The sequence below is a fragment of the Eucyclogobius newberryi genome, unplaced genomic scaffold (assembly GCF_026437365.1).
Source record: "Eucyclogobius newberryi isolate DKJ021-1_F unplaced genomic scaffold, fEucNew1.0.hap1 SCAF_11, whole genome shotgun sequence".
Lineage (NCBI taxonomy): Eukaryota > Metazoa > Chordata > Actinopteri > Gobiiformes > Gobiidae > Eucyclogobius > Eucyclogobius newberryi.
The window spans coordinates 30,920,412-30,947,904 of record NW_027315735.1 but is presented as its reverse complement, the minus strand read 5'-3'; the positions used below and the strand labels follow the sequence as shown (position 1 = coordinate 30,947,904).

Sequence of the window (27,493 nt, the reverse complement as noted above, 5' to 3'; positions counted from 1 at the left end):
AAACATTAGGCGCGTGCGGAGTGATGCGCTCCTCGTAGCGACTATGGCACCGTCGGGAACGCGAATCAAACGCGGATGTCAGAGAGTTCTGTACTGGATCCCGGTCGTGTTCATCGCCGTGATAGTGGCGTGGTCGTACTACGCCTATGTTGTGCAGCTGTGCATAGGTAAGCGGCCCGTCACTATGCGCCACGAGCATGAATGAAGAGGTGCGCGCGTGTGTATGAGTCGCGGGTGTGTGTGTGTGTGTGTGTGTGCGTGTGTGCGTGTGTGTGTGTGTGTGCGTGTGTGTGTGTGTGCGTGCGTTGGGGCCAATACTGTGGATGGGAGGGGGGTGTTTGTGTTGGTAAATGTGCCAGACTGGGCTCCGTGTTTACGCAGTGTTTGTTGACAGTGCCATTACTCACACAATAAGAGCGGGTCGGCGACCAAAAAACGCGCCCGGGAAATAAGTTTCATCTTGCAGCACCCGATGGCCCCCGCGTTACGTCCAGTCCATCGATTTCTGAGGGACATTTCGTGCATGTCGAAGGGGGATCGATGCACACTGGATCACCGCGTGGATTAGCTGTAATAGTATTATGGTAATGTGTGTTGCGCGCACTGCAAGACATGACGGACGGAGCGCAGTGAATGGATTACGCGGGTCTATCATGTGGATGTGTGTCACTGGCTAAACCGCCTGAGGCCCATAGTTGCTGCTGCTGGTGCTGCTGGGACGCTGCAATGGCAATACGATGATTGAATGAATAATATATCACATTTGTTACGTTTTTTCCGAGTAGCAGATGTCTAGCAAAGGTAAATAGAGGAAACTGTATCGGAAAAGTGGTTGGATTTTCAAATTAAATGCAGATGGACAGTTGAGTTACAACTGGAACTGCCATAACTAACATCAGTCTGACTAAATGCACCGTCATGACAAAGCAATGTACAATAATGAACGCCTAATGTTGCTGTATTGTTGCATCGTCTCTACTGCTGCAACCGCTGTTCCCGTTGTGTCATTGTTGTGAAAGAACATGACATTTCTGGTTCCCAATACTACGAGTACTTTTACCACGATTGCAGCGACATTCATGTTCCCAATACTACAAGTACTTCTACCACGACTGCAGCGACATGTCTGTTCCCAATACTACGAGTACTTTTACCACGATTGCAGCGACATTCATGTTCCCAATACTACAAGTACTTCTACCACGACTGCAGCGACATGTCTGTTCCCAATACTACGAGTACTTTTACCACGATTGCAGCGACATTCATGTTCCCAATACTACAAGTACTTCTACCACGACTGCAGCGACATGTCTGTTCCCAATACTACGAGTACTTTTACCACGATTGCAGCGACATTCATGTTCCCAATACTACAAGTACTTCTACCACGACTGCAGCGACATGTCTGTTCCCAATACTACGAGTACTTTTACCACGATTGCAGCGACATTCATGTTCCCAATACTACAAGTACTTCTACCACGACTGCAGGGACATGTCTGTTCCCAATACTACAAGTACTTCTACCACGACTGCAGCGACATGTCTGTTCCCAATACTACAAGTACTTCTACCACGACTGCAGCGACATGTCTGTTCCCAATACTACAAGTACTTCTACCACGACTGCAGCGACATGTCTGTTCCAAATACTACAAGTACTTCTACCACGACTGCAGCGACATTTCTGTTCCCAATACTACAAGTACTTCTACCACGACTGCAGCGACATGTCTGTTCCCAATACTACAAGTACTTCTACCACGACTGCAACGACATTTCTGTTTCCAATACTACAAGTACTTCTACCACGACTGCAGCAACATTTCTGTTTCCAATACTACAAGTACTTCTACCACGACTCCAGCGACATTCATGTTCCCAATACTACAAGTACTTCTACCACGACTCCAGCGACATTCATGTTCCCAATACTACAAGTACTTCTACCACGACTGCAGCAACATTCATGTTCCCAATACTACAAGTACTTCTACCATGACTGCAGTGACAAGAACTTCTACCACAACTGCAGCGACATTCATGTTCCCAATACTACAAGTACTTCTACCACGACTGCAGCGACATTCATGTTCCCAATACTACAAGTACTTCTACCACAACTGCAGTGACAAGTACTTCTACCACGACTGCAGAGACATGTCTGTTCCCAATACTACAAGTACTTCTACCACAACTGCAGTGACAAGTACTTCTACCACAACTGCAGCGACAGTCATGTTCCCAATACTACAAGTACTTCTACCACGACTGCAGTGACAAGAACTTCTACCACGACTGCAGCGACATGTCTCTTCCCAATACTACTAGTACTTCTACCACGACTGCAGCGACATTCATGTTCCCAATACTACTAGTACTTCTACCACGACTGCAGCGACATGTCTGTTCCCAATACTACTAGTACTTCTACCATGACTGCAGCGACATGTCTGTTCCCAATACTACAAGTACTTCTACCACGACTGCAGTGACAAGTACTTCTACCATGACTGCAGCGACATTTCTGTTCCCAATACTACAAGTACTTCTACCACGACTGCAGCGACATTTCTGTACCCAATACTACAAGTACTTCTACCACAACTACAGCAAATTTTCTGTTCCCAATACTACAAGTACTTCTACCACGACTGCAGCGACATTCATGTTCCCAATACTACAAGTACTTCTACCACGACTGCAGTGACATGTCTCTTCCCAATACTACAAGTACTTCAACCACAACTGCAGCAACATTTCTGTTCCCAATACTACAAGTACTTCTACCACGACTGCAGCGACATTTCTGTACCCAATACTATAAGTACTTCTACCACGACTGCAGTGACATGTCTCTTCCCAATACTACAAGTACTTCTACCACAACTACAGCAACATTTCTGTTCCCAATACTACAAGTACTTCTACCACAACTGCAGCAACATTTCTGTTCCCAATACTACAAGTACTTCTACCACGACTGCAGCGACATTCATGTTCCCAATACTACAAGTACTTCTACCACGACTGCAGTGACATGTCTCTTCCCAATACTACAAGTACTTCTACCACAACTGCAGCAACATTTCTGTTCCCAATACTACAAGTACTTCTACCACAACTGCAGCAACATTTCTGTTCCCAATACTACAAGTACTTCTACCACGACTGCAGCGACATGTCTGTTCCAAATACTACAAGTACTTCTACCACGACTGCAGAGACAAGTACTTCTACCACGACTGCAGCAACATTTCTGTTCCCAATACTACAAGTACTTCTACCACGACTGCAGAGACAAGTACTTCTACCACGACTGCAGCAACATTTCTGTTCCCAATACTACAAGTACTTCTACCACGACTGCAGGGACAGGTACTTCTACCACGACTGCAGCAACGTTCCTGTTCCCAATACTACAAGTACTTCTACTGCAGCGTCAGCGGCTCAGTTTGTTACGACGCTTTCTGGAAGTTCAGTTCATTTTAGTTCCTTTATTATTTGACATATCTGATATAAAATAGCGTGTAAAAACAATATGGTTTTGCTTGAGAAGCAAAGTGAAAACAGCACCTGTAACCGCGGCCGTGGCTTCGTCAGGCTAAAGACTAATGTATTATTCATGCAGTGGCGGCCTCACAGTCCATTAAGAACGTGCCTAATGACAACATAAATATACTATCCACTGTCAGCAATCCTTCATATTATCTCTTTTATTTTATTGTATTCGAAGTGCTTGAAGTGGCTTTCCGTGTTGAACGAAGACAATATTATGTTACTTAGAGTTTTGGTACAAACAGAGTTGAACTAATTAGTATATTTAGTTCTCCACAAACACAAATCAGCAAATAAGCCAAACAAAACTCAGCAAAAGTGAAGGAATTTAGAATGAGAGCGTAGACACTATATTTTTGATTTTGGCAATGTTTTTTAGATGGTAAAAAGCTGCTGATGTTATTGATTTGATGTGGCTGTTAAAGTTAAGTCTGAGTCCATTATTACCCCCAGATTTCTAACTTGATTTGTAGGTTTTAGAGCGAGACTCTGGAGGTGACGCTAACACTTTCTCTTTGTTTCTGTGGCCAAAGACGATGATTTCAGTCTTGTCTGAGTTCAGCTGGAGAAAGTTGTTTTGCAGATGCAGTGACAGAGTGATTCCACTGGTCATATTTACCTGCCGACAGTGAAACATAGATCTGAGTGTCGTCTGCATGATTCTATGTACGTCAGTTACTATGCAGCAAAAATGTGTCCTAACGTTAGCATGTAGAGGTTGAACAGAAGGGGTCCCAAGACTGACCCCTGGGGCACCCCATAGGTCAGGGTCATGTGGTCTGAGACCCAGGTACCAATTTCAACAAAGATATCTTCCAGATAGGACCTTAACCCGTTTAGGGCAGTGCCAGTGATGCCCACCCAGTCCTCTAGTCTCTGTAAGAGGATCCCATGATTGACAGTGTCAAAAGCAGCACTCAGATCCAACAGAATTAAGACTGAGGCTTTGCCCGTGTCAGTGTTCAGGCGGATGTCATTTGTCACCTTGACAAGAGCAGTCTCAGTGCTGTGATGAGGTCTAAAACCTGACTGAAAAACATCAAATGAGTTTTTTATTAAGAGGAAGTCAGTGAGCTGGTGGTAAACAACCTTTTTGAGGACTTTGCCCAAAATGGCAGATTAGAGATGGGTTGGTAATGACGAAATACCATTTCCTGTCTTTAGCTCATTCATCTTGTGTGCACATGTCGTATTCCTGAAGTAAAACGGAGATGTAATTTCCTTCAAACAAAACAGTGCTGCATAGTGTCTAAATGTATTAACAAAATCTCCATAGTTCACTATTTCAATCTTCACCATCATCAATGTAGTTATTGCTCAGATCTCGTACATTTGGGCAAGACACTCAACCCCCCAGTGTTATTATTAGCCTTAAGATTATAAGAGGTAAGATTATCTGTTTTCTGTTCCTAATCTGTCTAACATGTATTGCAACATTGGAATTTCCCCATTGTGGGACAAATAAGGGTTATCTTATCTTATCTTATACATTTTAGTCCCTGGCTCTGCATAAGAATTGAAAATATACACCACATTCCTTTTTAAAGAACAGAACAGATCCAAAGTTATTGTACCGTGTCACTGACGTCCCTAAACGACCCCTGGACACGCTATAGCAGAGCGTCCCGTGCAGTTTATGGGACGACACGGCGTGCGAGCAGAAGCCCTCAGAATCTGTCACGTATAAAGTTTAATAAACAGGACACAATGAAGCATAAGTGGATTACAAGAGTCCGGACCCTCTGACCCGGCGTTTGGAGGGTTTTAGTTTCATTTGTTAACAGTGAAAAGTAGAAGATTTGGGGCACCAGTGGTTTCATCCAATATTACAGGGTCGGCTCTTCAAACCCATCTGGGACTGGTGCACATGTGGCAGTTTGGTGGTGGTTGGAGCAGCCACTGGTGCAGCTGGGCAGTCCACCCCAGGGCAGCTGTGGCTATAGAAACACCAGATCCATGTTAAGTCATAATTACGACAGCTTTGAAAGACTCACACAAATGCAAGGAATGACTCATTATTTTGATATTTAAACGGCCCAGTGCATTTGTATGAACTGAAAATGCGCTTAAAGTCACTGCCATCGATGCTGCAAATAGTACTATAACCACCACTCCTGCTTTTACCTTTACTACTACTTCTACTGCTATTACTTTACCACTACTACTACAAAGCAAAACCTTGAAAGTCGTTGAGTTTTGTAGAAGATTTGACATTTTCACGATGAGGCGGAAGTCGCGGCACAAACTTGAAGAAAGGAGAGAGAATGCATTCATAGTTAAGTTTTGGATTTGTAAATGATCTTTCTGGTTGAATCCGCACTTATTAAGATTGATGTGGTTGATGTTTTTCCCCTCGTCACATGATGCCACAAACTGGAACATGACTCTGGGAAAACAGGACAGGTTTTTGGGAGCGGAACACAGGCGGCGTTTGTGTGGAAGTGTCGTCAGCTGATGGTTCAAACGCACATAATCCCATTGTGCCGTTTACATAATGCACCCGGAGCCATCTGCGCACGGCCCGCTCGCTGCACTTTTCAAGACGGGGGAAAATGTGGTGTTTTCATGCGCTCTAAGTGGGTCGCTCGCGGTGAATTATTGAGTTTGACAGCGTTTAAAGCTGCAATTTTACCTTATTTAATCTTTTAACAAACCATTTGAGGCTAAAAAACACTTTGAACAGCTTTTATTTGAAGCCCAAAGTCACATTTGAAGAATACAATTGCAAAGACAGCTTCATTGCAAAAGACTTTACTCTTTGTCTATCATTGTATTCAAAAGATGAATCCATCTTTAACTTTTAATTCATTATTTGTTCCAAGTTTTTAATTGTGAAGTCATTTTCCTTTGAACTCATCCTCTAGCTGATTAAAACCAATTAAAGCAAAGGGTCCTAACCAACGCTGGCACAAAACGATGTCTTCTATATTTGTACTGGGACCCCGTTCGATACCGTTCTACTACAACTTAATTATCAGATTTTTCCATGCAGGGGTCTTACTCGAAAGTCCGGGCCACATTTTACGGGCCCCCACTACCCATTCTCTTCATGATGAATGCACATTACAGACTTTGTAAGGGCCCTTTTGTGCACAGGACCCTGGATGAACGATTAACTCCCCGTTATCGTCCGGAATGCCTCAGGGGTCAGTACTTGGGCCAGTTTTATTTCCTCTGTCTTTATGTTACCACTCAGACATGTTATTACTGAGGCGCAGCTAAATACCTAAAATAAAAGTGAAATAAATATGTGCATTTATTGTTTTACTGTCCCTACACTTTTATGTCTGATTTGTTACACTTCAGTCTGATTTTAATTACATTTACTCCTCGTGTTTATGTATGAACTTGTGTAACGCTCTTTGTAGTTTTGTAAATTGCTCTACAAACGATGATTATTATTATTTGCCCCAGTCTGACGTTGTCCCTGTTGCCATGTCCCTGAACACAATTTGACGCTAATGTTCCTCTTTTAGCTGCTGCGTCGTCGTTTGCCTCCTCAGGCTACGGCGTCTTTAAGATCTAATTATTTATTTCCTGTTCACTTCTGCGTAGCCTCTGTCCTGCTCGTGTCCAGCTCACACCAGGAGAACTTCACAGAGCTCTCCTGATGTGTCCTTGTTTCGTCTCCTCTCACGTGTCTCGCTCTCGGACTCTGGGGCTTTTGTGCTGCTGGTGCTGGGTTTTTGGCTCCGATCCTGGACCCGAATCCCCGGATCACCTCTCCTCACGCTCTCGCTCTCTTTTATGTCTTCTCTCTGTCCCCCGTTCTCTCTACACATTCCCTCTCTCGCTTTCTTTGCAAACCCCCCCCTCTCTCTCCTGTCTCTCTCTCTCCTGTCTCTCACTACATTCCCACTCTTGTTCTCCCTCTGTCTCCTTCTCCCTCTAATCCTCTTTCCTACAACCCTTGTCTCCTTTCCTCTCTTGTTCTCTTTTTCTCTTCTTTCTCTCACTGTATTCTTTTTCTTCACTCCTCTGTTTCTCTCTCTACTCTCACCTCCCTTTCCGTAACATTCTCTTATCTTTTCTCTCTGTTTGCTCCCCTCTCTCTCTCTCTCTCTCTCTCTCTCTCTCTCTGCTCCTTTTTTCTCCTTCCTCTCACTCTTCCTCTCTTCTGTCTCCCTCCCTCTTCCCCGCTCCCCCCCTCTCTCTCTCTCTCTCTCTCTCTGCTCCTACTCTTTAGTCTCCTCCCTCTCTCACTCTTCCTCTCTTCTCTCTCCCACTCTATCCTCTCTCTCTCTGTCTTCCTTTGTGTCTCTCTCCCCTCTCTCTCTGCTCCTACTCTTTTGTCTCCTCCTTCTCTTCCTCTCACTCTCTCCCTCTCCCCCCCTCTTTCTCTCCCCCTCTCTCTCCCCTCTCTCCCCCTCCTTCTCTTTCCCTCCCTCTCTCTCTCCCTCTCTCTCTCTCCTTCCCTCCCTCTCCCCTTCCCTCCCTCCCTCGTTCCCTCCCTCCCTCTCTCCTTCCCTCCCTCCCTTTCTCTCTCCCCTTCCTCTCTCCTTCCCTCCCTCTCTCTCTCCCTCTCTCTCTCTCCCTCTCTCCTTCCTTCCCTCCCTCCCTCGTTCCCTCCCTCCCTCTCTCCTTCCCTCCCTCCCTCTCTCTCTCCCCTTCCTCTCTCCTTCTCTCTCCCTCCCTCTCTCTCCCCCTCTCTCTCTCTCCCTCTCTCCTTCTCTCTCCCCTCTCTCCTTCTCTCTCTCTCGCTCTCTCCTTCCCTCCCTCTCCCCTTCCCTCCCTCCCTCATTCTCTCCCTCCCTCTCTCCCTCCCTCCCTCCCTCCCTCTCTCCCTCCTTCCCTCTCGCTCTGGATAATTCACTGAGAACAGATGAAGTTGTGTGCTCAGCTAATCACTGATTAAACATAATACTTTACCACATAAATATTAACTGTGTCATGCTATTGAGCGACTCCATGGCACAGACGGACTGATAATGTCATGACGTCGTGGTGAAGAGGAGGAGGAGATAGAACGGCTGAGGAGGCTGGTGCTTCTGCTGCTGTGATGAAACGACAGGATAATGGAGGGGAGAGGGAGTGTGTTTATATGAATGGTTTGGTAGGTTTCAGAGGTTATGGTAAAGTTAGTGACGGTTATTTTTTGGGTTGCAAAACAATGACATCGCTCTGGAGACGAGCAGGAGGCGGGGCTTCTAAAAGTTACACAGTGAATAGACAAATTTGAGCATTGAGTGCAATTTTGCCCACATTAATTGAGGTTATTGGTTCTATTCCCACCATTTACTTTAAAATGTCACGATTGTTTTAAATAGATATAGAGTAAATTGGTAAAATAAGGTTCCTTAGTAAACTGTTTATAAGGCGTTAAGCAACAGTTATATGTTTGTAAGCACTTAGACAATAGCATTTGTAGATGGCTTATAATACCTCAGAAATATTAATATTCTATCTCCTAAAAACATGTTTGTGTTAATAAACCCATGAACCAAATGATTGTAAGAGCATTGATAAGCGGCAAATGATAAATGCTAGTAAATGCCTTATAAGCGCTAATAAACAATACTGACTGCAATACTGACTTTAACCATGTGCAATACCGTAACATTCATGTGCAATTACTGTCATACTTTACGCAATAATGTCACACTCATGTGCAATACTCAGACGCAATAATGTCATATTCATGTGCAATACTCAGACGCAATAATGTCATATTCATGTGCAATACTCAGACGCAATAATGTCATATTCATGTGCATAGAACTGCTGTAAATAAGAGTGTTTATTTTACCACTCTGATTAGTATTATTTTGTCCTATGTTAGCTTGTTTTTTTTAATCTTTTTATTTCTATTTTATTTATTTTTATTTTCAATTTTATTTTTTTCCTCTTTTCTCTATTAAGAATATGAGAGGTTCTGTACATAGGAGTTTTGTTTATAAGAGTTTGTTTCTATAAAGAGTGTTTATCTGTTCCTTTCCTCTATATCTCCTTGTGTTGCAACACCCAAATTTCCGCATGTGTGGACAAATAAAGGCATATCTTATCTTAAACACATGACAAATGCTCATTAATGCAGTATATGTAGTTTACTAAAGAATCTAAAGCGTTACGATGTGAAGTGTGGTCAAACGGGCAATAAGTTCAGAATTACCACGTCACATTTAATATAATGCAAAGCTATTCAAAGACGTGATCCAACAGAGTACGCCATGACCTTTTGGCAAACCTAATAAAATAATTCACATTTATTTGATTAGCTGAACTATGGCGCCTGTTTCTAACTGTTTCTTCTTCTTCTTCTTCCTGTCATCTCTGCAGAGTCCATTGACGACACGGGGGAAAAGGGTAAGTCAATTTCAAATCTGCTGAAACATGAATCGGAATGAGTGCGCTTTTAATCCGGGACGGATTAAAAGCGTTTGGCCGGGATGCCCCGCCTGAGCGCGCGCTGCCAAAAACTTCAAAAACACCATGATCTACAGAGGGCCCCGAACGCGCCGCGCGACAGCGAGACCCACTTTCCCTGAGCTTTGAGTCTTCACAAACAGCTCCCCCCAAAAAACAGCTAATTTAATCCCGCCTTGGCCCACATTACAGAAGTTTGTCTGCCCTGAACGGCAAACGGAGAGAAACAAACACAAAAGAAAGAAGTAGACCCAGTTTTGTTTCAACGGGGACGTGTTATGCAGCTTTAATGATCTTATACTATCATTACAATGGTGTGTTTTCCATCATTAGTTTATCTATCCTTGTATCGTACTTTTTTCATAGTTTTGGCCTGCGACTACTTATATTTATACTTATATACTTATACTTATAGTCCAGAGCGACTTATATGTGATATTATTTGTTATTTTCACACTTTCATACTCCACTGCAACTTATATATGTTTTTTTCTTCTCTATTATGCATTTTTTGGCTGGTGCGACTTATACTCCGGAAAATGTCCATATTTAGTTTGATTCCTGCATGTTTATTAACCCCGTGTTGTCCTGTGCTCAGAAAATTCCTGTTTCCACCTTTCCACGCCCACATCCATGAATTTAATTACTGATATTTGACAAATCAAGACTCAGAGTGACACGTGTTGGTTCTAAAACGTCACGTAGCCACTTTTCAAAAACTGAAATGTGTAAATGACTCTGATGTCATTTACAAGTCAAGTCTGATGCTTGTTACTGTGAAAAGTGTTTCTGTTGCTGAGGCTTTCTAATCGATATTTCAGTTTAAAATGAACAAAAAGGATGATCATCTCATGCTGTAGTTCAATATCAAGTACCGGAAAAAGCACAATATCTCTCCTTTAAGTGATGTGAGACAATATTTTCACAATGCATCAGGATTGTGCCCGGAAACGTCTTGGTTGAGTTAAGTACTGCACAAAACAGGAATGGACCAAAAAATATAACTTTACACTCTTGTTTTGATGCCATTTTAATCGTTTTAATTATAGACGATATACTTGATTTTTGAATATCTCCAAAACAACAATTGTGATATTATCCACTTTTAATTGTATCTCCCACCTCTACTGTCCAGGTTCACACAGATATGCACAGTAATAACATTCACAAGATACTTTAGTGCCCATGTTGGTAGAATTTGCCTATAAAATATCACTCTTTGTGTTTTTTTGATGAAGTTAATGACGATACAATTCTAAAAGTAAAACAAATGGAAGTTTCATGACAAATCGGTCGAAGGATCAATTCATTCAGTCATACAACAAACACCTAAACAACAATATGTTTTATCAGGGGGACGATTTAGACTGCAAAGATTAATCATCTAATTATAACTAGTCAACTATAAAGCTATGTCGATCATCTAAAGCAACAGTGGAACTATCAAATCAATACACGTCGAAAATATGTCTCTATCTAGCAGCCTTCAGTCACCATATTTCTGTATTCTGTATATTGTATTATGGTTAAAATGTGTATTAAAATGATTCAGCAATAACCTTTGAGTCCTTAAATAACCGTTGACCCAGTGAAAAGACAGACATTTGGGACAGCGCGATACACATAACGTTAAGCAGCTGTTTACTAAAAGTCTTTGTTATTAATGCAACGTTTTAATGGCGGTGCATCATTTGTAACAGACCGAACACAAACACAGCAATAAACAATTCACCGACTTCAGCATTTGTTTGATAAAATGACACGTTATTGGTTGATTGATGAAACTGAACATAAAGTCTGAAAGCGATTATGTCATATTGTTTTGCTTATAAATGTCTCAAAACGATAGATTTGTGGTTAACATCTGGTCCTGGCGGTGTTAAGAGACTTTCACATGATCACGGATGTCCTGCAGGAGAATATAATTACAGCGGCCTCTGTTATAACTGATTATTTAAAGTATAAATAACATTTTCCTCCTCCTCAGTGGTGTATCTGCTGGTGTACCACGTGGTCTTCGTCATGTTTGTCTGGGCGTACTGGCAAACCATCTTCACGCAGCCCATGAACCCGCTCAAAGAGGTAAAAGTCCTGCCCCAGTCCTGATTTAGTTCAGCTGTAGATCTACTAAAGTCTTTTCCAAGTCTAATACTAGTTTTATTTCAACTATGCTTCTGCTTTAAACCCGAACAAGTCACACTCCTAGTTTAGTTCAGTCCTCTTCTTTAAACCTCTCTCTGTTCATCATATTATAATCCTGGTCTAGTTTTGACATTTTGTTCATTTTATCCGATCAAAGTCCCGGTTTACATCCCGTTTAGTCTGGTTTTAACCATGGCTGAACCTTTTCTGATCCTGAATGAGTTGTGTTAAATCGAGTTAAAAGGTTTAGATCTGGTTTAATCTTGACTCCTTTAGTTCTGGTTCAGATCGGGGTTAGTCCTTGTTTTGTCCATTGTCCAAGCTTGTTTTTTTAGTCCTGAATTCAGTGAAATAGGTCAGGATTATGACTGGATGTCCTCAGGATGTAGGTCACTGTCTGGACATGTGATCAAAACTTGCCTTGAGACAGTTTAACTTTATTCTTGTCTTTTTGGACCGACACAAGACAAGAGCAGACGATTTTGAGGTGCTCTCACACAATTTTAAAGCCATTTTTCCGTTTCATTTCAATGTCTTAATACAGGAACATATTCAAATACAATAAACAGGCCCTGGCTCATTGAAAACAGTGTTGCAGCAGGTTCTTTTCGTGGCGTTCTTTTCAGGACGAGAACAGACAAACGCAGACACTACAACACCCACACAGCCTTGGGCCCAATGAAGTATGCACTGTATGTCTGTTTAAAGTGGGTTTCAGAGCTTGTAGTTCAATAAAACAGAGATACGCGAGTTCTACGGGGCAGTAACAGGTTAAAAGTCCGGGGGAAAAGAGACCAATAGCCACGAGAACGAAATCCTTGAACAGAAATGGCCTCGCTTGACCTGTAGGTGGTCGAAACTTGTCGGCGCGTCCCTGTTCTATTAAAGGATTACACTATTATATCAGAGTGCCTCGGACCTCTCCCTTCTACTGGGTTTCGGAGCAGTTCGTCCTAAAATAGAGAGGACGTGATTTAAGAGCCTGGTGCAGCTGCGGAAGAACAACCTCGGGAGAAACACGCGCTTTTTTTCTATCCAAAAAGTCTGACAGGAAATGCTCTTTACATACAGTCATTTCAAATGTCAGCGCGTTACATTGCGGCCGGGGAGTCTGCAGTGAATTTCAAACGGCCTGGTCTGACCACAGGCTCCGGCGCGGTCAGCGATGGGCGACGGCGGAGAGGACCTTTGCTGTTTGACGGGGACGAGTGCGGCCCGAGTTTGTTTCGGACAGAAAGCTTTAGTCGTGTTTGTTCCCTCGCGCCGAACACGTCGACCTTGTGGGTGTCGTGTGTCAGTTCACACATTTTAAACACTTTTGATGAGCGAAAGCTGAAACATGAACTGCTAAACTAAGGCAAGAACACCATATATTTCAGAAAACAACCCATGATTTTCACCCGGTGTGCCAGGGAACGTTTGTGCGCTTAAGATAATGCAACGTGTGCCAAGGGAAAAAGGCATAATGTCTTAGTAAACGGAGTCACGCGTGGATTGAATTGAGTCATTCATCATTTTGAAGTGTCCTGAACAAATCTCTGTTCCAAAAAAGAAAGAAAAACTACCGCCATTGCCAAATTTAAAGAACCGGACTGTGCCACGGAAACTATTCTGCACATTATCTTTACTAAAATGTCTAATTTGGTCACATTTTAGTAGGTGGTGTGTGCTACGACTCAAAAAAGGGTTGAAAAACACTGGTTTGAACGACAGAATTATCAGTCAATCAGTCAAATGATCAATTATCATTATTTTAGACACAAGAAGACCTTTCAATTTGCTTAATATTCACTCAGATCTAGTTATATTCTATTATATATATAGAAAAACACTTTGATCTACTTTGCGTTTCTCCTAAAAAAAGAAAGAAAACTAGACCATTTATAGTCACGCGTGCTTAAATGATCCGCACTCAGATGTGATGTTAGCGCGTCAACAACAGTGACTCTGCAATAGCCTCTTGTAAAGCTTTTATACGTGGTTTGATTTGGATTGAGGCTGAATGAATGAATGAATGAATGTGCTTTTCTCTCTGGAGCTAGAGTGCCGTGGTCAGGATCAAACACATTATAGATTACAGCCAGAGGCACTTTCATTGTAAAGTATTACGGTCTAAAAGCTCGATCAAACGCCCTGAACGTGAGCCGCACTTAAGTGGATGTGAGAGGTTTTCAAGAGGAATGAACAGAGCATCACACCCAGCACAAGAAGTTCACTCGATATAAATAGTTTTCATGATGTTTTGCTGATCCAAAGCAATGAATTTAAGTCTTACACTGATCCACACACATTATACTATTGTCAGTCCTTGTATGGTTTAGTCCTGCTTATTTAATTTGTACATTTAAATACGCAATATCTCAAGAAAACTCATGATTCAATGTTATAGATTTGTTCAACATTGAAACTAAATGAACACAGTTTGTAAAATCAGTCATTCATTTTTCCATATTTTTGCTCCTCATTGTTCCTATAAAGTGATGTAAATGTATGCATGCCTTCTCTGGTTTAGTCTATTTTATTTATGATGTTGCGACGATTTCATTGAACATTTTCAGCGATTAATGCGGCTAAACTTCACAATATAGGTCACATTACCATATTTTCCACTGTTGCCGTTTGCGCACAAATAAATATGTTTTGTGCTGTTTGTTTTGGCTCAGTTCCACCTGTCGTACTCGGACAAAGAGCTGCTGGAGCGTGAGGACCGAGGGGAGTCTCAGCAGGAGATCCTCCGCAGGATCGCCAAAGACCTGCCCATCTACACACGCACCAACTCTGGAGGTCCGACCTGGTTTAGTTCTGCTTTAGGCTGAAGGTAGACCTGGTTTAGTCCTGAGATAGACCTGGTTTAGTCCTGAGATTGACCTGGTTTAGTCCTGAGATAGACCTGGTTTAGTCCTGAGATAGACCTGGTTTAGTCCTGAGATAGACCTGGTTTAGTCCTGTGGTAAACCTGGTTTAGTCCTGAGATTGACCTGGTTTAGTCCTGAGATAGACCTGGTTTAGTCCTGAGATAGACCTGGTTTAGTCCTGAGATAGACCTGGTTTAGTCCTGAGATTGACCTGGTTTAGTCCTGAGATAGACCTGGTTTAGTCCTGAGATAGACCTGGTTTAGTCCTGAGATTGACCTGGTTTAGTCCTGAGATAGACCTGGTTTAGTCCTGTGGTAAACCTGGTTTAGTCCTGAGATAGACCTGGTTTAGTCCTGAGATAGACCTGGTTTAGTCCTGAGATAGACCTGGTTTAGTCCTGAGATAGACCTGGTTTAGTCCTGAGATAGACCTGGTTTAGTCCTGAGATAGACCTGGTTCAGTCCTGAGATAGACCTGGTTTACTCCTGAGATAGACCTGGTTTAGTCCTGAGATTGACCTGGTTTAGTCCTGAGATAGACCTGGTTTAGTCCTGAGATAGACCTGGTTCAGTCCTGAGATAGACCTGGTTTACTCCTGAGATAGACCTGGTTTAGTCCTGAGATTGACCTGGTTTACTCCTGAGATTGACCTGGTTTACTCCTGAGATAGACCTGGTTTAGTCCTGAGATAGACCTGGTTCAGTCCTGAGATAGACCTGGTTTAGTCCTGAGATAGACCTGGTTTAGTCCTGAGATAGACCTGGTTTAGTCCTGAGATAGACCTGGTTCAGTCCTGAGATAGACCTGGTTTAGTCCTGAGGTAGACCTGGTTTAGTCCTGAGGTAGACCTGGTTTAGTCCTGAGATAGACCTGGTTTAGTCCTGAGGTAGACCTGGTTTAGTCCTGAGGTAGACCTGGTTTAGTCCTGAGATAGACCTGGTTTAGTCCTGAGATAGACCTGGTTTGAGCTGACTTACCGTAAGTAAATAAATCCAGATCACACTCTGACTGAAGCCTTCACAGTCTTTACACATTTAGAGTGTGAGTGATGTGATAATATATGATTAAACATTGGACATATTCAGAACAAACGCTGGAGGAAGAAAACCCGGTTTAGACCTTGTGTAGTTTCGACTGTACCACAGTTTTCCTTGACACATGCACAACGGGTCAAATCCTCCAGCTAAAGTCCTGACCAGGTCTAGGATCTGGATCTGGGCCCCTGAGCGCTGCTCCTGACAGGTTTCTCCAGCACCAACAGGATGGGTCAAATGTAGAGGACACATTTCTCTACGGGGACAATAAAGTGAACCTAAACACTTCGTGAAAACCTGTTTTTTAAATCGCCTCTTTCTCTTTTGACCTTCTCTTTGCCCTCACGTCTCTCGTCTCTTCCTCTCTTCAGCGATTCGGTTCTGTGATCGTTGTCAGCTGCTGAAGCCTGATCGATGCCACCACTGTTCAGTCTGTGATAAGTACGACTCACATCTTTATGCTTCAAATACACCGAAATGCACTGGAGATGGTGGAATCATATAAACTGACTGTACGTGTGTCACAGGTGCATTCTGAAGATGGATCACCACTGCCCCTGGTCAGTACAAACTTTGTAAATACAGCATTTTAAGGCCATTAGCATTAGCTCTGTTTGAATGGATGTCCAGCACAGATCTGCGGCTGTAACTCTATTTCTCCATGTGCTGCTCATCTGATCTCACATTTTTGTATTGGATATTTATTTGCTTCTGCTTCTGCTCTGAACCATTGCAAGATAGGGCCAAAGATCTCTGCAACACAAAGGGAGGAACAAATTACTTGAATTTGTTACAATCATGAAGCTAAATGACCTTTACCTTTCCTTTACCTGTGAACCTGAAGTTAAAGGTGCACTATGTAACCTTGCAGTATATTTTTGGTTGATTTCTATAGTTTTAATCCCACGTAATCCTTAGTTAATCTCTTAATTCAGACGGTTTACACACAGGCGTTTAACAATAACCGCATCTATCCCTGGACACACTGTCACTTACATTTCTATCTTGAAAACGCTGGGTTATTGTTCAGCTTCTTGTTAGCTTTTCTGTCCTTGTTTGCTTTGTAAATCTCTCCTCTTCAGCCGCTTGAGCCGCCTGTCGTCAGCTGAGCCAAGCCAAAATAAACACAGATTCTGGAGCAGATTTCAGCTTTTTCCCTCGACAGACTGAGAGACAGAAGAGCTGAAAACGACACGTCCAATTGTGGCGCGGCGTGAACTGAACCCGACGCGGCTCTAGTTATGAACATAAGCATCTATTTTCAAAACCTAAACGAGCTAAAAACACGACATCTTGTTCATAAATGGATCAATAAACTCACCAGGAAACAAAATAAACTCTGAATATTAACCATGCGTAAACTTCACCAATGGAACCTTTTCTGCTGGAGGTTTTGCCAGTGTTATGGCTTTAAATGTATCTCCATGGAGACAAGCATGTGGCACCACCAGGCCAGGTCAGATCTGTGGAGAGGTGACCCTGCCGGTTTTGGCACATCAAAGTTTGACTGACTCTGATCCGCTTTCTATCGTTTATCAAGACTTTAAATATATAGTTTTTACTGAGTTTGATCGAACAAATCTCAAAAATTAGTTTCTTTCCAACTATGGTTACTGTAGCAACTATAGCGCTTGTGCCAAAGTATCTGGGCGAGTGCAGTCTGAAAAACTGTGCCAAATCTGGCAATGACAGACCTTTTTTTCAATCCAAGGTATTTCTCAATCCAGTTCACTTTTATAGCACATTTCAAGATACGACAAAAAGGAAGATATTTTTGATTAATTTTACTGCTTCTGACGCAATAAAACCAGTCAAATCAAATAAGAACAAAAAACATAACCAGTTTAATCAATGAAAACACCGTTATGTTTAATGTCATACTATGGGATATTCCATGCAAAGCAACACCATCTCCATGGAGACAAGCAGGTGCAAGATCCCTCACCAGAGAAGCTACATAGCACACCTTTAATTAGACCACGCCTTTAAAACAAAATCTCAAATACTTTATTTGTGTGGTAATTATTGTTATCTGCGTCAAACGTCATCATCAAAACAACAGCATTTGCCAATTTCATTTGTATAATTGTGTCCTTCCAGGGTGAACAACTGTGTGGGCTTCTCCAATTACAAGTACTTCATGTTGTTCCTTTTCTACTCGCTGCTCTACTGCCTCTTCATCACTGCGACAGACCTCAAGTACTTCATCAAGTTCTGGCTGGTCAGTTTCCGTCGCTTCACAGCCGTTAAAACATCCTATAAAGTGTAATATTGTATCGTGATTGTGATGTCATTTGTCTCTAAAAGGCCGGCGGTAGAGCACATTTCCGCCTCAGAGAGTACTTGGTATGAAAACGTAGTTAATATCGACTAGAGAAGTGTAGATGAGTAGAAATCCTGGCTAGATTCAAGGTAAACCGGGATCGATGGTGGTTCTAGTCATAGTGTTAGTTGTTGTTGTTGTTGTTGTTGTTGTTGTTGTTGTTGTTGTTGTACACTAGCAGTCAAAAAATGTATGTTATATTTGGATTATTGAGAAATGACTGTTCTTTGCTTTGATCGCACGCGCTTGGTTTTCCACTTCTACGGCAACCGGCGAGTCCCAAACGGTGACGTGAAAACCGTTGGACAAGACGTGATCGGGACGCCCGTTTAGAGAAGGCCAAGGGTTTGCGGCGCCTCCAGGACCAAAGACGTTCGCGGTCGACCAAAAACATGCTCTGCACCTCAATTGGTCGTGGCAAAAGCATCTCAAAAACTCGATTTCCCTGTGTTTCTGTTCCCAAAGTGCACTTGCCGCGATACTACGGGAGAGAATACAGCACCGCACTAGTACACGGTGTAAACAGTGTATTTATCTGGAAGAAGACTCGCAATTCACACCGACGTCTCAAGATAACGCTCTCTAACGCGAACTTTAGTCGACCGAGACGTCACCGACCGATTAATCGACTAAAGGTCCGCCGCCCCACCGTCAACAAAGCAAAGGGAGAACTCTGAATCCAAAAATATATAACATACTTTGAGTTACATTTCGTCTTTGCTACATAATTCCACGCGTCTTGCTTCGTGTGTTTGATGTCTTTAGTTTGTAGAAAGTAAAACGTGGAAAACCATTGAATGAGAAGGCGTGTCCAAAGGTTTGACTTGTAGTTTTAGTTGCAGCAGTAGCATAAGCAGTAGTCGTAGTAGTAGTAGTAGTAGTAGTAGTAGTAGTAGTAATAGTGTTCGATGTGATCCCTCAGTAGGCAAAGGTTTCAAAGGTTGTCTCGTCTGTAGACACCGAACTCATTGACGACTTGCCTCTTTTTCCGGTCAGAACGGGCTCCCGGACACTCAGGCCAAGTTCCACATCCTGTTCCTGTTCTTCTCGGCGTCCATGTTCTCCGTCAGCCTGGCCTCGCTCTTCATCTACCACTGCTGGCTCGTGTGCAAGAACCGCTCCACCCTCGGTGAGCGCCGCACCTTCCAGAAGCCTCGGAAGAGTCTCGCCGGGCCTCTCATCGCGGCCGCACGTTTGTTATTTAGGTTACGGCGGACATTTGCAGGACTACTCTTGTCAGGAATCTGAGGACAGACACAAATCTGGTCCACGGGCAATAGCTTGGACACCTCTGCCTACAAAGCTGAATATGTTTCTGTACCAACTGGGGTAAAGAAAAATCTAAAGAAAGCCAAAACGTCAGATGAAAGAAAAAAAGCACGATTTCGGGGGCTTTTTCCACTGTTCGCCATTCTGTTTTAACAATATTCACTGACATTTTCATCTTAAAAATGTGAAAAATAGAGCTAGTTCACGTTAAATAGTTTGCATCAGTCCAAACTCACTTTACTGACTCATTTTCAAGCATCCTAATTGTTCAACCGCGACGAGTTTATGAGCGCGTTTCATGACTTTCAGAGGCCAGAGCGTAGGTTTGCATGCTAACAGCGCTAACAGCCCTGCTTCCAAGTTCTTGACCATAAAAATGCTCTATAATTTGATACAAACAGCACACAGCAATCTCATCTTGACCCTAAGAGCTGCTTTTACAGTTTAAATCCTGTAAACCAGTTTCTTCTGGGGCAAAACGTTATATTCCACTTTATGTAAGAAATGGGGTCCTGTCCCTTTAAGTGGATTTGTTCTTTGTTCTTTTATGGTTCTTTACAGTCTTTACTCTCCCACACTTTCTCACACTTCACATTCATCGACAAGGTGGATTAAGTGCATTGCCAAAAGACACAACAACTTTATGTATTGGTCGAAACAGGAATCAAACCCTCAACCGTTTAGTTAAAAGTCAACCGCACCTGAGCCACTGAGCCACTGTTTCCCTGCTGATATTTGTGAATGTGTGTTTGCCTGTATTAATGAGTTGTTTGTTTGTTTGTTTGTTTGTTTGTTTGTTTTGCGCAGAGGCAGTTCGGGCGCCGGTCTTTCGCCACGGCACGGACAAAAGCGGCTTCAGTCTCGGCTGCGGCAAAAACTTCAGGCAGGTTTTCGGAGACGAAGTCAAGTTCTGGCCCGTCCCGGTCTTCTCCAGGTAAAGCCCTCGCTCATAAACCACGACATTTTAAACCACGACAAGTGAAGAAAAGTGTGAAAAACTTTGGTGAAAACTGTTTGAAAAGGTATAAGATCCACAGATTTGGTGTCGCGTGTGTTTTGATAAGTCAGTGTTGCAAAGATGTTAACGTTTGATATAAGGACCGTATTTTCCAGAGTATAAGTCGCACTGGAGTATAAGTCGCACCTGCCAAAAAATGCATAATAGAGAAGAAAAAAAACATATTTAAGTTGCACTGGAGAATGAAATGCGGTTGCAAGTGTGAAAATAACAAATAATATCACATATAAGTTGCTCCGGAGTATAAGTATACAAGTATAAGTATAAGTATATAAGTATATAAGTATAAATATAAGTACCGTATTTTCTGGACTATAAGTCGCACCGGAGCTTAAGTCACACCAGCCAAGAAATGCATAATAGAGAAGAAAAAAACATATACCGTAAGTCGCTCGCACTGGAGTATGAAATGCGGTTGCAAGTGTGAAAATAACAAATAATATCACATATAAGTCGCTCCGGAGTACAAGTATACAAGTATAAATATAAGTATAAGTCGCACCCCGGCCAAAACTATGAAAAAAGGGTGCGACTTATAGTCCGGAAAATACGGTTTGTGTTGTTTTTGGTCATAATGGTCTTTAATAAAGTTCAGAAGTAAGTGAATTATATCATCCAGGTTTGGCAACAGTTAAAACAAATCACAAATAAATGCATGACACAGATTGAATCAACTGTAACCAACTCTGTGTCATGTTTTTATTATAATTTTATACAACAATAGTGTCCAAAGAACTCACTCAGGAACTAACAACTAATTTAGGAACGGAAATAAAAGTTGGAGGTTGCAAATATAAAGTAAAAGTAGCTAATTGTGTATCTTAAAGACAAGTAGGGAAAGAGTGCTAAAGTTACATGGCAAAAAATATGCAAATTGAACAGTTCAACGTTGAATTAAGTTGATGCAGTGACGTTTTATGCTTTTCGGTGTAAAAAGAGGCAGAGACAGGTGAGACGATGACAATTTACAATCACACAGTTAGATTTTCACTCAAATCTACTCAAAATAGTGCAATTCAGCAATTACAGCAACGTGAGTTTTTTTAATCCACCACTTTTCCCACTGTAGCAACCGATAACATAACAACTGCCTGCAATGGAATAATTTTGGCCAATTTTTACATGTAACGAGCTCATAATGTAATAACTGAGCCAAAACGTATTAATTTTTCACATGACAATAGAGGACGATGAAAAGAGAAACGCAGACAATTGTATCGGTGTTTTGTGCATTTGATAAAACGACGCTAACTCGTGATTTTGTAAACACTTAAGGCTCATTGCTGATTGCGCCGTGCGGTCGTAGCGTTCGTTCTGTTGTGTGGGTCAGTAAGTGGACGTCGTTATAATTGTTGACTGCTGATTGCCTTGTATAATTCATAATTCATTCCTGTGAATGAGCAACTGCGGATGGAAGCTACAGTATTTAGCCATGATCTGGTGCCTCTGCTAACCTGGAACGTCTGCGTTTTTATGAGTTTAACCTCTTTGTAAACTGCCCTCAAATAAAGACTAAATTAAACTAATAAAGTCTTGCCAATAATGTAATTAGTCATATGTTATTGGCTGTACATGGAACATTGAAGCTTTGACAACGTAATAGCTACTGCCAATGATAAAAAATGCTGCAAAATTACTGCAGTTACGATGTTCTCGGTTGCTACAAACTCCCGCGAAACCCCAACAGAGGTCGTTATGCAATACTGCGGACGATATTTGCTGACAAGCGAGACATCCATCGATGAAGGCGGTGAGTTTTGTCCCACTTGGTGCGAGCAGACCCGACATTAAGCTGCCACGGCGCCCGACGCGGCCGACAGAGGAGCTGATTAGCACGCTTAAGCTCTTTAGACTTGTGGGCGTGATGCTGTCGGCTGCGAGTGAACATTTTGTCCTTGGAAGTTTTTTGGTCGGACGAGGGAAAAGTGTAGATTTAACAGACTTTGACAGGGCCCGTCATGTGATGGAGACGGACAACTGGGTCAGAGCGTCTTCGGGGCTCCTCTGGGGGGAAGCCGTCAGGGTCTGTGTACAGGGAAGAGGAAGGAGATGAAGAAGGAGAGGGAGGAAGGAAGGAGAGGGAGGGAGGAAGGAGAGGGGGGAGTTGCTTGGAGAAACGAGTGTAAGGGGGAGAGAAAAAGAGAGAGAGAGAGTGAAGAGGATGTGGAACTCTCTTGGTCTGTAAAAGGGCTGCAACGATTAATCGACTAATCAAAACTATCTGATTATGATATTAGTTGGGTAGTTATCATTATCTGGACAATATAGACTCTAAAACACGTACAAAAGTGGCATTTTTCACTCAAAATGTTAAATTAAAAATGAATTAAATATTTAAAATCCACTTAATGTGTAAATATTCTCCTTCCGTTGCCATATTTCAACTTTTTTGATCATGTATTTCAAAAGTCTCAGTAGAAATAATCGTATGACGTGTCGACCAATCAAAACATTAAACAGATAAACATGTGACTTGTCGACTATTGAATAATTGTGAGTTGCAGCTTTAGTGGTCAGCTTGTTCGGCCCCGCCCACTTTTATATCTGATCCACACTGCTGTTGTGATTTGTTGTGTGAGACATATTATGTAAAACTGACCTTTATGAATGTTTAATCCAGTTATAATAGTGTTATATTCATTGCTACTTCATTGCTTCATGCACGTTTGAGTAAATCCTGTGTCGTCCTGTATTTGAGGCTTGAGAGTTCATTTCCCTCTTTTCAGACTCGGGGTCAAACATGCTGCGCTCAATAATGTCATTAAAAACACGTAAATGACAATCCACGCGCGCTAAAGTGGAACAGGAAGTCAATGGACCCGTTTCTATTATTAATCCGTTTTAGACCAATAATGTGATTTACAATGACAAAAAAACAACTAATACCGTAATACGTCTCCTTTTACGTGAGAATGACATGAATTTCTGTGAGGAAGAGGAAAGTCTTGTCTCTAAAATGATATAAATTAAGTAGATTTGTGTAAAAATAAAAAATACATTTGCACATTTTCTCTGGCTTCTGGTCAGAACTGCCCCGATGCCAAATCACACAACTGGACACAGGGCACAGTAAATGACGGACCCTGTGGCGATAAAAAATACAAATTTACTAATAGTTTAATACCTACTTCACACTACTTATTGATTTGGGATTTATTGATTTTTTATTAGCACAAATCACTTAACATTTCATTAATTGGACGATTTCCTCTGACTGTTTGGTTTGTTGTTTCCAGTTCAGGAGATGGATGTTCATTCCCAACATGTCTGGTGAATGTTGACCCTGAGCAGCCACCGTCCCCCGTGGGCCCCATCGCGACCGCAAAGAGGTGAATGGTGGTCTTCACTCTGGATTTCAATAAATATGTACTATTAAAAGTACTATTTTTGCTGATTTTAACACACACAAGTAAAGAAACGCTGCTGCTATTACCTGAGATTTGAAAGTGGAGTAACTTATAAACTTATACGTTTAAGATTAAAATTATTTCTGTCCGTGTTATTCTCCTCAGTACAGCAGAGGGGCGCCAGTTCCCCTCCAAACCGCTGCGGGAGTCTCAGAGCCGGCTGCTCACCACCGCTCCCTCCTGGTCTGACAGCGAAGGTGCAGCCGACAAGGACAAGAAAGGTGCAGCACAACCAGACTTAAGTTTAACCAGGGCCAATTACACATTATTCAGTGGTGGAAAGTAACAAAGTACAAAAGTAAAAGTACAAGAAAATGTTGTCAGCTATCAGCACTTACTACTTAAAGGACACATATTATGGACATTTAGCATTTACCCATATAAGTCGCACCGGAGTATAAGTCGCACCAGCCAAAAAATGCATAATAGAGAAGAAAAAAACATATATAAGTCGCACTGGAGTATGAAATGCGGTTGCAAGTGTGAAAATAACAAATAATATCTCATATAAGTCGCTCCGGAGTATAAGTATATAAGTATAAATATAAGTATAAGTCGCACCCCGGCCAAAACTATGAAAAAAGGTTCGACTTATAGTCCAGAAAATACTGTAGCTTCATTCACACTAGTTTGATGAATCCTGGTAAATCCTCTCCCCTCCGAGCATCAAAAACACTCCGTTCTGAATCTCTTCGATAACTGACCTTTTGTCGATCTGTGACGTGCCTCTGAGAATCTTCATAAATCATCACCAGACTCATGCTTTTCTGTCCTCTTATCACATCAGTACAATTTTGTGCTGAGGTCCTGATTTACCCTCCTGTGGTTGTGTGGACTGTTGATTGGTGGCACCATCTAGTGGCTGCAAGGGGAAATCACACCCTTACACCAGTTTGGAGTGTTGGAAATAGAGAAAGATTACAATGTCATTTTGTGTGTTAAAGATATTGTAATTTTTTGTTCTAAAACATGAGATGCCAAATTAAAAGCACTTAAGGGCATGTTTAAAGGCTAATAACAATACAAATAATGCATAATATTTGTCCTTTCAGTTAATTTAGCTGTGGATACTTTACACTTCACTACATTTGAGAGCAGATATCTTTACTTTCTACTCTGTTACTTTTTTGAGTTGAAGTCACGACTAGAAGCAAACAAAAATATGAACTTAAAACTCAATTTAGATTTTCTTTTTATTAATTGGAATTGCTACTGTTGACCAAAGATCAGCACAAATCTTTATCAAATCACCACATTTAACACTTTAACGATTCTCAAAATCTGTGTGAAATACTTTTTACTCTTAAAGTACATTTTTAAACAGGTACTTTCAAACTTCTTTTACTGAACCTTTTTCCCACCACTGCATACATCAGTTCTTATTACTACATTTGTAAAAGTTTGTTTGTATGGTTAAGTTAGATTCTGTTATGTACAATATATTTTGACTTTTCTAATATAAAACGCTGTGTTTCAGGTGCTAGTAATCCAATAATGACCATTGAACATGAGGCGTGACTGACGACGAAATAGATGTGACTCTGAAGGTAAAATGTTGGCATTTTCATTAAAACTGTCAAGAAAAAGAATAAACCTTTTTTTTTTTTTTTTTTTTTTTTTTGAGCCGATACCGATATTTGCCGATATCCATTTCATCCCATGTATTTTCTTTATGAATATGAGGAAAGACCCCCATCATTGCGTAGCTTCTCTAGAGTCTGTCTCTGTGTCTCCGTGGAGATGTTGTTGCTTTGCCTGTGTTGTTCCGCAGTATGGCATTAAAGTCATCTATCAAAGTGACAAGTCAGACAGAGAGGCGACTCAGGGCGCGGTGAGCAGGCATGTTTTTCTGGACCAATAAAACCGCTGTAATTGAATAAATGCGAGATTAGGGCCGAGCAATTGATCAGTTTTACAATTCAGACACGTCTAATAAATCATCCGTTTTTTTTAAACCAAGCTCAACAGTCAATCCTCTGTCAGTAAAAGCATGTTGTTGGGAGCAAATTTATTTTATTTATTTTATTTATTTTATTTATTTTATTTATTTTATTTATTTTATTTATTTTATTTATTTTATTTATTTTATTCATTTTATTTATTTTATTTATTTTATTTATTTTATTTATTTTTAATCTATTTTATTTATTTTATTTATTTTATTTATTTTATTTATTTTATTTATTTTATTTATTTTTAAATGTATGCATGTATATATATATTTTTTAATGATTTATGATTTAAATAATTTCTTCATTTATTTAATGAGGTAAAAAAAAAAAACTTAGAAACCTCTTTTTCATGTGTGACCTGGGCCAGAGTGTGAATCATAAATAATAACCATCATAAATAAAAAAAAACATTTCCACATTTCCACAAACAAAAGAGGCGCGTTAAAGAAGATTAAAACAGACGTATAGGTTCAGATCAATGAGAGTTCCAGTTGTTTATGATCATTAAATCTTTACGGAAAGACATTTGTGTTTTATTTTTGAAAAGAACATTAACATCACCATGGCGACAAGCAGCTGGCCGACACCCACAGTGCACCTTTGATATCTTCCGTCCCGTAACATTCAGAAATATCACATCATGTTTTTGCTGTACGTTTGACCAGAAACAGCAGATTCCAACGTCTTTATGATTGTCTTGTTTTTAGTTTTGACTTTATTTCTTTATGATAATACTGTAATTATAGATGATAGTTTTGCACTAATCAACCTACAATATATTATTATCAAATACGACTTCGTCTACCATGATGCATTTAAAGGTGCCATAACATGCTTTTTTTCACGTTTCGTAGTCTATCCTAAGTGTATAATTGATAATAATAAGTGTTGTGCAACACCCTTAACATAATAGTTAAGAAATATCACCCAGACCTTGGACCCCCTCACCAACCCGGAAATGCAAACGGCTTGGTTTGATATTCGCCCCCACCCTTGTGAAGAGCGATCTGGCTCCCCCGCCCAACCCGTGACGTAGTCTTAGAGCGTGTGTGTGCCCCGCCCACCCGTGACGTAGCCCCACAGCTGTTAGCTCCGCGCTGCGCAGCTCCGCGCCAGTGAGTGAGAAAGAGTCTACTTTGAGACAAAATAAATCTGGTGTTAATGCTACAGCGTGCGCAGAACAGATATATATATATATATATATATATATATATATATAAACGCGTACCTGTGGTTATGATGCGGTCTTGTAGACACCGCCCGTCAGTTTGGAGATTCGCGAAACACTGCGGGAATCAATCTAAAAAACACTCTGGATACATGTATGAAGCACAAATAGCAATGTAAGAAGGTTAAAAGCTCTGAAAAGTCGATTTTGCATGTTATGGGACCTTTAAGTTAATTCATGTTAGTATGAGGCGTTGGTCCTTGCGTTTGTGAAGAAAAGTTGATTATTAAACACATTAATGACATTTCACTCGCGAGAAACCAGAACGTCTCGCACAATTTACACAGGAAACACATTTTTCTGACCCTTTAAACATTGATTCAACAAAATAAAGCCGTTT

At 41.3% G+C, this 27,493-nt stretch overlaps 1 protein-coding gene across 2 annotated transcripts; it reads left to right on the top strand.

Moving 5' to 3' along the window:
* On the top strand, nt 1-25,522 carry zdhhc2 (zDHHC palmitoyltransferase 2). Of its 2 annotated transcripts, XM_072433892.1 has the most exons (13): nt 1-167; nt 9,838-9,864; nt 11,912-12,006; nt 14,730-14,850; nt 16,328-16,397; nt 16,484-16,516; nt 18,057-18,177; nt 18,264-18,302; nt 19,276-19,408; nt 20,356-20,482; nt 23,803-23,895; nt 24,079-24,194; nt 25,451-25,522. In XM_072433892.1, exons 1-13 carry the CDS (start codon nt 44-46, stop codon nt 25,489-25,491), a joined length of 1,140 nt encoding a protein of 379 aa, XP_072289993.1. In that variant the 5' UTR covers nt 1-43; the 3' UTR covers nt 25,492-25,522. The 2 variants fall into 2 exon arrangements, with proteins under 2 accessions (XP_072289993.1, XP_072289999.1); XM_072433898.1 differs by lacking the exon at nt 18,264-18,302.
* Nucleotides 25,523-27,493: the final 1,971 nt, after the last annotated feature.